Source organism: Corvus moneduloides, chromosome 4, assembly GCF_009650955.1.
Source record: "Corvus moneduloides isolate bCorMon1 chromosome 4, bCorMon1.pri, whole genome shotgun sequence".
Taxonomy (NCBI): Eukaryota; Metazoa; Chordata; class Aves; order Passeriformes; family Corvidae; genus Corvus; species Corvus moneduloides.
This window is the reverse complement of record NC_045479.1, coordinates 61,806,881-61,821,295: the sequence shown is the minus strand read 5'-3', so window position 1 is coordinate 61,821,295 and position 14,415 is coordinate 61,806,881. Positions and strand designations below refer to the sequence as shown.

The 14,415-nt window shown below is 41.0% G+C and overlaps 1 protein-coding gene across 3 annotated transcripts in view; it reads left to right on the top strand.

Annotated features, from left to right (window-relative positions):
* Window positions 1-14,415, top strand: part of LHFPL3 (LHFPL tetraspan subfamily member 3) — a 244,467-nt gene that overhangs the window by 159,277 nt on the left and 70,775 nt on the right. For all 3 annotated transcript variants that reach the window (XM_032105840.1, XM_032105839.1, XM_032105838.1), the window contains exon 2: window positions 5,514-5,750. In XM_032105840.1, the coding sequence (XP_031961731.1) occupies window positions 5,514-5,750 (237 nt within the window). The remainder of the gene's footprint in view (window positions 1-5,513; window positions 5,751-14,415) is intronic.

The following is a 14,415-nucleotide window of genomic DNA, read 5'->3' as shown; positions in this document are numbered from 1 at the left end:
TTTATCAGGAAACTTGCCATCATCATACTCTCTCTACACGCAAGCAAATTTGGTCTGTTGTCAGGAAAAGAATGAAGATGAGAGAGGAGTCCTGCCAGCGGGAATTTCTCAGCACTGGTTTCCTGCATAGCAGTCAGCTTTTTTTATAAATAGAACCTCATTTCATGCAATGATATAATATTAATCTGTCACCATATTTGGCACAACCATAGGATCGTGAGCTACTTGTTTGCTAATTACCATTTGAGCTCATGCACAGAGCACAGGCTGTGATAATATTAGCTTGGTCAGAGTCACAAGTCTGTCAGTGCCAGCAACAATTCAGTGTCTGTTTCCAATCTCTGGAAGTGTTGTATCTGCATCCTTTCATCCCAGGAGGTAAAAATCCTGGGCTCTCTCTCCTACTATGAATAATTTGTCTTGTCACTTAAAGCCCTAAAGGAAAACCATGTGACAGTTTCTGCTAGCTGTTCACACGAGCAAAAGCTTTTTAAGAAAACAAGAAAAAATATAAGGCATGTTTAACTACTGCTTATTAATCATTTTTTAAAAGCTTGAAAATTGTCACCAGAGTCCAATATGTAGGAGAAAACAACGGGTTGGGTGGTGAGACAGTGGAAGAGGTTGCCCAGAAAACTTGTAGATACCATCCCTGGAAATGTTTAAGGCTGGACTGGATGGGGCTCTGAGCAACCTAGTGGGTGAACTAAATGGTTTTTAAAGATCATCTTCCAACACAAGCGTTCTATGATTCTTACTCCATGTCTTACAGGAATCATAGAATCATAGAGTCATTTAAATTGGATCACTAAGATCATTGAGTCCAGCCTTTAATTCTACACTGCCAAGTTCACTACTAAACCATGTCCCTAATCCCCACATCTAGACATCTTTTAAATATCTCCAAGGATGGTGACTCCACCACTTCCATGTACAGCCTCTTCCAATACTTGACAAGCTTTTAAGTGAAGAAATTTTTCCTAATATCCAATCTAAACCTCCCCTGGTGCAACCTGAGGCCATTTCCTCTTATCCTGTTGCTGGTTACTTAAGAGAACAGACCAACCCCCACCTGTCTGCAGCCTCCTTTCAGGCAGTTGTAGAGAGTGATAAGGTCTCCCCTGAGTCTGCTTTTCTCCAGACTGAGCAACTCCAGCTCCCCCAGCTGCTCCTCATTAGACTTGTGCTCCAGACCCCTCACCAGCTGTCTTACCCTTCTCTGGACACACTGCAGCACGAGAATGTCTGTCTTGTAGTGAGGGGCCCAAACCTGGACATGGGATTCCAGGTGTGGCCTCACCAGTGCCAAGTACAGAGGGACAATCACTGCCCTGGTCCTGCTGGCCACATCCTGCAGATACAGTCAGGATGCCATTGGCCTTCTTGCCCACCTGGGCACACACAGGCTCATGCTCAGCCACTGTTAACCAGCACCCCCAGGTCCTTTTCCTCTGGGCCTCTTTCCAACCACTCTGCCCCACTCTGCAACATTCCATGGAGTTGTTGTGGCCTAAGGGCAGGACCCAACACATGGCCTTGTTGAACCTCACACAGTTGGCCTTGCCCCATCCATCCAGCCTGTCCAGATGCCTCTGCAGAGCCTTCCTGCCCTCCAGCAAATCAGCACTCCTGCCCAACTTGGAGTAATCTGCAAACTCTGTGTGGGTACATTCAATCCCCTTGTCCTGGTCATTGATAAAGGTATTAAACAGGGGTGGTCCTAGTACTGAGCCCTGGAGAACACCACTTGTGACCAGCCACCACCTGGGTTTAGCTCCATTCACTATCACTCTCTGGGCTTGGCTATCCAGACAGTTTTTTTTTATCCAGCAAAAATTATGGTAGTCCAAGCCATGACCAGCCAGTATATCCAGGAGAATACTGTGGGAAAAGTCTCAAAGACTTTAGTAAAGTGTAGGTAGACAACACCCACAGCCTTTCCCCCATCTGCTAAGCAAGTCACCTTGTCATCACAGGAGAGGAAGTAATGGAGGAAAGCCAGGGCCATCATTACAAAGATAATAATCCTGCCAGGAGCTTTCTCAAGCAACCAAAGGAAAAACAATGTGGATATGATTCTTGTAAGTTTTACAGTTGCCCAAATGGTTCTGAATGATGTCAGTGACACTAGTCAGTCATTTATCAATTTCCCCTAGCTGCTTATCATGAAGGCCCTTGGTTAGCTACAGAGGTCCTAGGCCGGGCCGTCTGCAGTCTCAGAAAGGTGGTGCTGATCCAATGTGTCCAGACCACACACAGAAGACTGCTTTCTACCACTATAGATATAACTTTCTTCTTACTTGAATCAAAGAGTCTGCAGGAACTGATGATTTAAGGGTTTTCATTTATGAACTTTTCAAATCCAGAACTTTCTTAATTCATTAGAACACTATTGCTACTTAATAGTAAAACAGTAGTAGCTTTTATTACATTTCCATTGCAGTAATGTTGCCATTAGAGACAACGGAAGTTTAGGCAAAGATATGAGACCCATGTTAGTGTTATAAAATCATCTCTTAGCAGTTTCACTGAAATTGCATAAAATTATTTCCATATTTCAAATTTGTATAAAACTGAAAGTAATTTCCTTTTAAAGAAAAGTCTTCTAATCGTCTTTAGAAGAATTTAAATGTAAACATTTCTAGCAGTGAAAAAGAGATCTGTAGGTGGATTTCATATCTGTCTTTTCAATCTTGTAGCTGATAAAAGAATCATTACCTGTTTATATTATTGAGCAAGTCTGTAATCTTAAAGGCATTCAGTGCAAAATATTCCTTCAAGAAGTAAAAACTCAAGGTTTACTAATCTTACTTATGTTCACATCTACAGGTAAAGTATGATTCCTTCATCTGAAGATGTTGACTAAGTAGTGATCTAGTAGACAGCATCTTAACTGTATAGGAAAAATAGAAAATAATAATATCCCCTCATTGATATGTCTTTATGCAAAGGAATCTAGTCCAGCCGCCATTTACCTGTGCGTCTTATTACCAAGAGAAGTCCAACTGCAACCAACAGAATGACTCCAGAAAATTAGGCAAATATATAAAAGAATGCAGGAACAGAATTCAGGAAAGATGAGTTAATTGGAAATCTGAGGAACACAGCTGGGAAGCTTTGCACTGAATTCCTGAGATAAGGGTCCATTTTTTTAATTACCTAGGTGTAAAAGAACAAAGTTAAATTACTTTTAGGAAGTACTAAGAACACATCTGATCTGCTGTGTAATAAAAAACCACAGACATGTCGGTATTTGGCAACTATTCATGCACAATTAGCAGAAAAATCCCATATCTGTTGATCATTAACTGAGCATTAAGCTTCCTCACATGTTGAGGATGATTAATGAAAGTAAACTTGCTTTGTTAGTTGCTATTATATAGTAAATGAAACTTTGTCAACAGTTAGCTGAGTAAATATGGACATTTTATGAACACAAGAAGTTTGCAGATTTGCTGCATCATTTCAGTGGAGTTCCTTGCAAGTGTGAGGGCAACTCCACTTTCTGGAAGTGCATGTAACCAGCTCAAGAAAATAAATTATTGTACTGTTTGTCTCTAAGGCATTTGAAAGATCTTACGTAATTGTGTAAATGAGTTAAGGCAGGCAATACATAATTTACGATTTGTCCAACCTGCATGTTCTGAGTAGATTGGTCCTTATCTAATCACCCATGTTTCTAAGCCTAATTGTCCTTAAAAGTATTATAAGCTGTTTTATTTTCACACAAATGAGCTGTTGAGAAGGAATTTGTCAAATGCCTTGGGTGCATCTTTTACTCGATGTCAAACATTTTCTGGAGACATGCTTTCAGGACATTGTCTACAGCAATTGTGTAGCTGTCAAAGGAAACTACCATTCCTAAACTCTTGTTATACATCCCTGTTCCAGTATTTCATCACAGTGATCCAGTGTGAGTCTTGTTTTATTTTGTGGCCATTAGAGGTGTGTAAAATGGTAGTGTCTATGCTTGTCCTGAAAAGATAAGAAACCTGTTGCAGTTCCCACAGCGACAGCAGCTGTTGGTTGCGCAAGCTACTTGATGTATAAACTGTGGTTTGCAAGCAGACATCTGTCGCAACAAAAACTTAAAAGGCTGAAAGCCACACAATGTATTCTTTTCAATTAGCACATACACCTGCAATTTTGAGCATATTGCATCAATATAATATTAAGACTTATAAAAGATGGTTTAGGCTCCACTGTTTCTCATCACCCCTACTAAGAAAGAAGGGCTAATGTTGGAAATGAGGCTGTTTCCAAGTCAGAAAAGGCACTACAGATAATTGCTGGAAGCATACAGATTTTCTGATTCTCTTAAATGCAATAAAAACTGAGGAATTAACCCATTCAACATAATCATTATTTTTAGAATTCTCTTATGTTCCTTTATTTTTATATTCTATCCTTTCCTGCTGAAGGCGACTCTACCTGACTTCAAGACAGATGTTACCAGAAGAATTTGGAGATTTTTGATCATAGGCCAGTTTATACAACAGCGAGCCTGCTGGCAACAAATAAGGTCCACCAGTCCAAAAGAATCTTATCTCAGGAGTCAGCAGCACTTGTTGAGAGAGCTTTAAACTAGATTTGAAGGAGGATGGGGACATAGCCAGGCTTGACAGACATAAGATGAGGGAAAAACTACAGCAACCACCCCAGTAACGAAAGAAGGCTTAAGAGAGAGCATCTCAAAGCACAGGACAGGTGGCCAAAGATGTAAGCCCAGGACAGGACTATGGGCTATCCCTTTGCACCCCTGCTGGGATATTGACACAATCGAGTGTTTCCATGAAGTGCCTGGACACCAATGCTTGCAGTATGGAGGACAAACAGGATGAACTAGAGATCTGCGTGGAGTCACAGGGCTTTGATCTCATTGCAGTTACAGATGTGGTGGGATAGCTCCCATGACTGGACTGTTACCATGAAGGGCTACACAGTGCTTAGGAGGGACAGCCCAGGCAGGCGCTGGGGTGGAGGTGCCCTCTGCGAGGCAACACTTGAAATGTATCAAACTCTGCCTTGGGCTGGATAGTGAGCAAGTCCAGTGTTTATGGGTTAGGATAAAAGGGCAGATCACCAGAAATGATAGGTAGCTTTTTTCCTCTCTGTTAAACTGTTCGTTTGACTGATGACTTGACAGTAATCCAGGGCTACCTTTGAATATCCAGGTTATTAACCATTTTCCCTTTTGGTTTTGTGTGGTCCTTTCAAAATGCATTGAAGAAATTGGTCATATCAGGAAAATGTGATTGTACTGATGCAAAACCTGACCAGGGATTCAGGATGTAACAGGTTTTTTAAGCAAGGTGTGCAATTGATGTTGCATCTTAGGTTTTTATGTTAAATACTTAATCACAGTGTGTAATTCTGTGGCTTGTTTTTTAGTAACCTAGCTTTAAAGTTCAGGATGAAAAAGTCTACTGCTTTAATGATAACTTTGTAGGTTCTCATCAAAATGATAGCTCGGTCTCATTATCCCATTGTTCTCCTTTTCTTTTTTCTCCAAGCTGCCTGTCTCGTCCTGGGTTGTATGATTTTTCCTGATGGCTGGGATTCAGATGAGGTAAAACGGATGTGTGGTGAAAAGACAGACAAGTACACGCTGGGGGCTTGTTCAGTCCGCTGGGCGTATATCCTGGCAATTATTGGAATCTTGGATGCCCTGATCCTCTCATTTCTGGCATTTGTGCTTGGAAACAGACAAGACAGCTTGCTAGCAGAGGAGCTCAAGTTGGAAAACAAAGGTAGGACCGCTTTAGAAACACTATTGTTGGGTGGCCTCAAGGGCAATTGTTTAAAAACAATAATCAGTTTCAATTTCATTTTATTTTATGCTTAAAAATTGGCATGCTGGCTTACTTCCTACATTTCTGGGAAAGAATAAATGCAAGGGGAAGAGGAAGTTTTGCTTTTCAGCATCCAAAAGTCTAAGAAAGCCCAGAATTGCCATAATTTCTGCACTATGCATGACTTATCCTTAGCTTTTAGAGCTGTAGATGGGATGTTATTGTGTTACTCACTTGTACAGTAATTCATTGGTATTTAATTTTCACTGTCTCCATCTTTTTCTGTACCTCGTGCAAGATTTGATCACTTGGTTCCTTTAGGATCATGCAGTGTAATATGAATGTCTGTAGTAGGGCATATGTGTTAGCACAGTACACAGTAAGGGCAGAGTGCTGGGGGCTGGCAATGAGCTGTGTAATGGGATTGCCCATACAGCAAAGAACTGGTAGGCTGAGGATCAGAGCCTGGAATGAAGAAGAATCCTAGTTCTTGTCTGAGTGTGCTGCTTTGAGCTCATAAGTCAGCTCATGGAAATCTAGGATGATGTAGTAATTGAATACTCATGCAGTGCTTTGGGGATAAAACTCATTTCTAGATTACGTACATGAAACTGGCTTGGACCAGTAATTTATCACAGTTTCAGGAAGAGATGTTTATTAGTAAGTGTGTGCAAGCCTGCATCCTGCCTGCAAGCAGCCCCTTCCCCTTGTGCTCCCCTGGCATCCCAGCTGAGTATCTGATGTGATAGATACCACAGAGGGTATGTCCCTTCCTTATCTTTAATGGGCCTGTTGTCCCTGAATCTGTCTAATCCCCTCTAAACCTACTGATACTGTCAGTTTCTCCAGCACTGTGTGGCAGCAAGCTCCTGAAGCTCACTACTGGCTGCTACAGAAGTACTTTCTTTTATCTGTTTCAAATTGATCCCCTGCTAGTTTCACTGACTGCCCCAAGTACAGGATTCTGCATTCAGCTCATCTACTACCTTTGTAGTTTTGTGGGCTGCTTCTAATAACAGCAAAGATATTAGGAGCCTTTCACCACTAGATTGCTGTTTGGCAGCCTATGTTGTATGAAAATAGCTGGTCTCAGTCCTGCTCCAGAAGGACCATTATCTCTACACCTGACAGCACCAGTACAGTGGCCCCGCTTGCTGGAGTGCAGTCAGCACACTCAGCCCAAAGATAAATGGACTTGAAGATTGAATTTCACATATGATTCCAGACCAGGGTGGAGCCTACTATTGTGAGCTAAGGAAGTGTGTGTCAAGCGTGTAGCAAATGCATGTGTACATCTGTCCTGCAGGTAAACTGAGGGCATCAGCTTCAAGGACTATCACTGTGGCCATTTCCTGTAAGAATAATATTCATCTGCATTTGAAAATCAAGATACTTATCAGAAGGGCATTCACAGCTATGCCACAAGTGCTTTTGGCACTGCCACTATGTCTGATTTGTCTATACCATATAGAGCTCATGTACCCAACAACTACTTGTATCAAAGAAACACATCTGTTTTGGCACCTGTTTCTGTTTGTGAGCAGAAAACAGTTTCTGGAGCCTCATCACCTCTCACATCGCTGGCACAAACCCCTGCCAGAACATTTGGTCCACAGCATGTCAGAAAAAATCATTCAGCATCTCAATTTCCTTGGAATAAACACAGAAACCTACCACACCACTGGCTTCAAAACAAACCAGAACCCAACAAAAAGGGACCTACCCCGTTCTGCCCTTCACAGTCAAGCCTAATGATCACCACTTTTTAAACTCTCTTTCAAATTAAGTGAAAAAGAGTCAACTTGGCTTCTAAAAAGGATATTCTCTCCCCTCTTGTCACAAAAAGCTTCTGCTAAGCAACAACAGGGCAAGTCTAAATTCCCCTGAGCCCCCAGCATTCCCCCACCTGCATGTGTTGCCAGCAGGCACAGCCTCAGCCCCAAGGAGACACAGCAGAACATGGCAGTGGCATCTGTCTGTACCCTTGCACACTGAACATGCGTGAGTACTTTGACATTTATCCCATAAACTACGTCCCCTTGTCCCCTTTCAGATTAAGAGATAGTGCAGAACTGTTCATCAGCATTAGTTCACATGCAGAGTACCCATGCATCTCTTGGAATGGGTCAGGATGTGAAAATACTGCCATATGCAAAGAGCACTAGCATGTCTCCCATATAGACAAAAAAGATAAGACTATGGATATAAGCAATACTTCCCTCAGCTTTCCAAGCTGCTGTTACCGTGTGAAGTCAAAGCCCTTATAACAAGTAGTCATGAATATTAGATACTTTCCCATCCTTTCTTCCCCCTCCTCATCTACATGAGATCTGCCTTCAGGCTTGTGCTGGCTTTTGCTTCTGGATAGCAAGTATGGATGAGGAATATCCCTTTCTCCAAGAGGAATCTTTGTGCTGCTGCTGCCTTCCAAGGGGCAAAAACTATGTCTGGGTGGTCACAGCTGTCCATTGAGTGGGATCCCAGGGACTCCTTCCCCTTTGTGGTGGTGTTGGCCTGGGCATCCCATAACCTGTGATAAGAAATGTATCCCCTTAAAGGACAGTCATGGCTCCATCATGGCTTTACAGGACAATGCACCTGGAAAGCAGTCAACACTGTACCTGAGATGAACCTCTACTTGCCCTGTCAGCTCACCCTCTGCTGCTGGGATTTTGCCCCATGCATGTGGGTGACATGATGCATTAGCTCAGCAGTGGGTAAGACACAATAAATTAAGTACAAGAATCACAACAGTGTTTATTTACGTGGAAAAAAACTTCAAGAGCAAGAAATTATTAGGCAATGATCAGTCATCTGGGCAGTTGTTTTCTTAATCAGGTAGTTTTGTCTGGAGGCTTTGATGCAGATCAGCTCCCACAGGCTCATTAGTGAGAGTTTATGGTAGTTAAGCAAGTACATGTTGCCACAGGTGTGTCTGAGCATTGTTGGCACGGAAACAGTTAAATGTATATGAAACACAACAGGATGGTAAAAATGTGAGAAGATGACTCAAAAAGAAGAAGCTGTACTTCTCTGTTGTTTTCATTACCATGCTGAACTGTCAACCTGCTCTGTGCTTTTGATGCCTACAGTTCTGTATATTTACATAGGTTAATGAATGCTTGCAAATAAGGAATTTGACTGTTAAAATTATTCGTGGCAGAAGATGGCTATAAATGAAAGTTTCCTTTTTCACTGCATGATGAAAACAGTGCTTACTCATTTCTTATTTGCTTAGGTGTGAGAGTAAATTACCATGTGGTTTTCATGTTTCAGAACTGTAACTCAAGTTTGGCAGAGTTTCTTCAACTTATAGTCTCTTTAATAAAGTTCCCTAATCATGCAAATTTTACACAATAATTCATAAGTTTTTTATTTTAAAAACTGCCATTTGAAGGGGAAAAAAGGTATTTATAAGAAGATTTTCCTATCAACTTTATGCCATTAGCAAAGGAGGGGAGAGAACCATGTTGCATGGTTTTCTTTAATTTATAGGAACTAATGATAATGACTTAAAGGCCTGTATGTCATTAAAGTAATGTCATACAGGGCACTAACAAAAATAGTTAGAATTCATTGTAGCTTTAAGCTTCCTCAACACCATTTTGAGTGAGCCATCAACATCAGGCATAAACCTTGATGTGTAATTACACGATGTAACATTTTGAACTGTAATGTCTTAATGACATAAAATTAAAGTTTTGGCCAGAGGGTGAAGAGACCAAATGAGAAGTTTCCAAAAGAAATTGAGAGTGCAAGGCAACTATGTTTATGGTAGAAAGTGATAATATGATCTGCATTATGAGTTATAAATACAAGAGCATTCAGAAGACACTATCCTGTTCCGTAGTATCAGTCAGGGCGGGTGGATGATGCACTTTGTGAACAGTTGTGGCTTTTCCAATGGACAGAACAGCTTCACAAGCTGTTTATGCTTAATATTTGATTCATCTTTGGAGCCCATGTAAGCAATATAAGCAATGGGTCACAAATAAGCAATTTGCATTAAAGATTTCCTGGAGTTACAAGCCTAGAGCTGAAATAGGTAAAAAAGGAGCTGGGAGATAAAAGATTTGAAGGATTCATCTACCTTCCAGTGATTGCAACTCACATGGACTCAAAGTACACCATGCTGCTCCCAACAGCCATATTGCAGAGAGTTGAGTGCAGGATGCCCAACCCAGAACTTGCCAGCTGACTGACAATTTACACCCTCCTTTCTCTCCAGGCTGTTTGGAGGCTGGCTCCATACCTCTGAGCTGCAGTCACCACAGAATAAACACACCTAAAGACAGAAAATAAGGGAATGTTGTTTCTTGGTGACAAAGCAGCTTTCAGTCAAAGAAAAAAAGTAGTATTGCGCGGAGATTTGCGCACCTTTGGCTAGAGAATCATCTTCTCCAAACAGGAATAGCCTACCCATGTGATCACTGCTGCAACAGCAAACCTTCTGCAAAAGCTGTGTCTGAAGCTGAATGACAGCAGCTCACCTGCCCCATGGAGGGATGACATGACAAAACACTCATCAGCTGCCATCCTTCAAAAGGAAAATAGCTCAGGTCACAGGGAAGGTGCAAACTGCTGCAAAATTGCAAAGCCCTGCTTGTCAGCATATAGTTTCCATGGCATGCACTCACAAACATTCAGGCCAACTTGTTCAAAATTAGGTATATTAATATGAATATTGAGACCAAATTTAAGTTTTCCCAGATAGCTACAAAGCATAAAAGAATTATCAGCAGCCCTCGTAGTAATAAAGAGTACAAATGCAGAGAGAAAACCAAATACACCTCTGTATACCCATGTTCTCTGTCCAATATAATTATGTAGTCCCATTTTCATAAAGTTATGTACCCCAACTCCTCCTGATACATAAAAAAGTCACTGTATGCTCATTTTCATTTCAGTTAGCGTGTACAATACAATAATAAAAATACTTTTAAAAATTAAATGCAAGATTTCTGTCAGTCTCTTCCCATTTTCAGACTGGTGCTTGTCTTCATGTTGCTAGTCCACTGCCTTCTTTCTTTTCTAAAGAGTCCAAGAATCACCCACTTCAGACTCCTGCTGCTCTCGTGTGTAGCTCTGTGTCACTTAAGGTGATTATGAACTCAGAACAAATTCGGCCACTTGAATTCCCATTTGAGAAGGGAAATATGCAAGAAACTCATTGGGGAGGAATCTGTGATAGATTGCTATAGACAGACCACCACATGCTCTTGACAGGCTGCACCTGGTCAGAGGTACCTAGACTATGTCAAAAGGTTTATCCTCTTAACTCAAAATAAGAAGTATTAAGATACCCTTCTTTTCAAAGGCAAAATCAGACTCTTCTTTGAAGCCCACAGTCATAGGTTCCAGGCTGGGAATTCCTGGTCTTTTCTAGCTTCAAAACTTGATTCCCTGCCATGTCAGCCAAGAACAAGGTTTTGCCACAGCTGAGAAGAGCTCACATGCTCTCTTTGAGATTCAACTGATAAGTGGCTCATCTATCATAGCACCACTGCAATTAGATCCACTTCTTAATTTCCTTGTTCAATTACAACCTACTTTCCTTCAGGTATCACCTCCACAATAAGCTCCAAGTAGCTCTGAGTAAAAGAGTAGTAGACAAGTAGTACCAGACATATTTAATCTACAAATCTGCGACTAGAAGCCAAGCTAACAGATTTTATTATACTTTTTTCCAAAAAATTTTCTTCTTTTGATAATGGCAACCATTTTCCTGTAATTTCAATTATATAAATAATATTCTAAAAGAGAGAATATAAATATAAACGTGGAGATTTTGTTGTGTTTGGCATCAAACAGAGCATAATCTCTCCAGAATGAAGGTATTCACCACACTGCCTAGGATCCATGTCCACGGTTTGAAGTTTCATCCAAGGAGTGTATGAACAGCCACTGGACCACATCCAGAACCTTCCTGTACAGTGTCTTACTGCCATGCACTCTGTTGCCCAGTGTGTGTGGAATTCTGTCATACAAAGCAGAACAGCTCCAGCCAGAGGATTTGTGTCTCCCCCCTCCACAGCACTCTAAAGTATGCTCTCTAGGACACTGATCTGCCTGCCTTGGTTTGAGGGTGTTCTCTCCTTAGGTAGAAGGTTTTCAGATTCCAGCCCTGATCTCTAATGACAAAGTATTTTGGAGGTCTTAGTAGAAACTGAGGACAAGAAATGGGGGAGTGAGATCAGAAGTCAAGAGGTTTTGACACAAACTTAGAAGACACTTCCAGGTCTTCCTTTTGAAAATGTCTATTTTTGTTTTTATGAGCTTGTGAGAAGCACATGCATATGTATGCAATAAGCTACTTAGATTTTTCTCCTGGTGTTGAATAGAACTAAGGCAAAAGTTTTGGAGTGGTGTTCAGAAAGCAGAGTTTGATACCTGATTCTCATGCTGGATCTATAATTTGCTTTTTGCATTTCTCTGTCCTTTAAATGGGAAGGAATGAGACTGACTTTGTTGATATGTTGTAGTTCAGCAATGAAAGATGAATTACAAAAAGTAAATTATGGTGGAATTACTATTAAAATATGTATTCCAAGGTTAAGGTCTGATAAAAGTATTTTGTCAAGGAACTACTTTGCCAACATGCTAAATGATGATACTCTTAAGGAGAGGCAAATGAGACATCCAGACTAAAAGTCAAAAGCTGATTAAAATACCTTATTAAATAAAGGTCAATCTTGCAATAGTACTGATTGATACATCAGCTGATCCAACAGTTCCTTTCCAGCTCTACTTTCTATAATGAGAAAGTAAAATTAGTCCTAAACGCATGCATTAATTACTTAACTATAGAAGCTGGAGACTATGAATAAAGAGTCCTAGTTCCCCACTGATTAATGAAGGAAGAACATAGTGAACTGCTTTCTGTCTCATAGGAAGACGTATCCTACTTGCTATTACCCTCTGTAAGGACTCTCATACAATTGCTCAGTTAGAGAAATTCTCATTCCATTTGATGAGCTCATGATATGAGGGACTTAAAGGATGGGGTCTTATAGGAAAGCTTGTAGCAAAAAAAGTTAGGCAGCCTCAAAAATGCTTCTTAACTGGTATAGGTAACTCAATGCATTGAACAGGCTCTGTACACAGCTGAAAAATTCTGTAGTGCAGCGGAGTGGCAGGATGCATGGGAATGGGGGATAAAGACATTAGACAGTGATGCTACAAGCTACAAGCAAATCTCCAGGCTGGTCAAGACAAGTCCACAGTGAGCCTGGACAGATCTGGAGACCTGTGTTGTTAACTTAAAAGGAAGCCTATGTCCTGTTACAAGCAAGACCATGTTTACTGAGCTACAAGGTAACAAGTCTGACTGTACCATCACTAGCAGCTGCATTAAAGAAGGTGTTTTGAAGTTTGGACAAAAAATCAGAGCTGTTTCACAATATACAGAAGTATAAAACAGAAGTAGCTGACATGTATTTCATTCCGGGTAGGATTAGTGACACACAAAAATTATGATACTGCACTATCCCTCTTCCTTACTGACAGGAACCATATTTGTAGGAGGAACAGCAGAGAATGGGAGAGCTCATGACTTAGCTGCTCTTGAATGAATGTTTTTCAACAAAGTGTTCATGCAGATGAAATAGTGAAGGTTTGTGCCAAGAATCTGGACTATGACTGGGAGCAGCTATCGAGAGGACATTTCTGCTGTCCAGTCCAGCCTGCCAGTTCCAAGAGCAGTCCGGGCTGTCCTTATGTTTCTACCAGCCCTGATGTCTTGTCATCATACACAAAGGAAGCTGGTAGCACTGAGCTATAATTGTTCCTTCTTGCAGCTAGTTCCAGTGATTTTCTTGGAAAACTTTATCGGGATTTAAAAAGTCATTAGTTTCATTATCTCATTCCATCATGAACTTGTTGTGATCCTTCTCCAGCAGTTTCCTAATGCCAGAATTATTTTCTATCTGCAAACAAAACACCTGAAAATAATTTAAGGTAACCTCCTTCTTTCTGGGTGTAGCATCAACAGAAATAAAGGCTGTTGTCAGTAGTTTTAGAATAAAGGAGCTATCAAAAAAATCCAAATGAAAGCAAAGCAAACAGCCCTGTTTCCCAAAGTTATATTCAAGGAGACATTCAAGTCATAGCTAATGAGACGTTTGAGATATCTGGCTCTTCCTGCTTTCTGTTACAGGTACAAATTACTACAGTATAAAGTAAAAGCTGACCTCCTTGGTGCTAACAGTGTCGACCTTTTTAGCCAGTCATTATTATATGGCTTTAGTCTGGAACCTTAAAACTGTTCATGTTATTTCTGGACCACTTACAGAGTTGATCTGGACTTTCTGTTGAGTCCCTCATCTTCTCCTGAATGACGAGCTTGGTGGACTCCAGTTTGTTGTTCCCACTGACCTCTCCCTGGATGCCTGAGAAGCTTGGCCTTGGGACAGGCCCAGACTAGGGCATACACATATTTTAGTTCCTTGGCTCTACCATGACCCTGCTTAGCCCAAGTTTGCTGCAACTGAAAATTAGGGTTGTGCTCTTGACTGTCTAGGTCTCTGTCTGTTGACTTTGATAGGTTTGTACAGTTTTGCTTGATAGAATACCAAAAAACAGCAGCGGAAGAGGAAACAGAGATGTGATGTTAATGAGTAATATT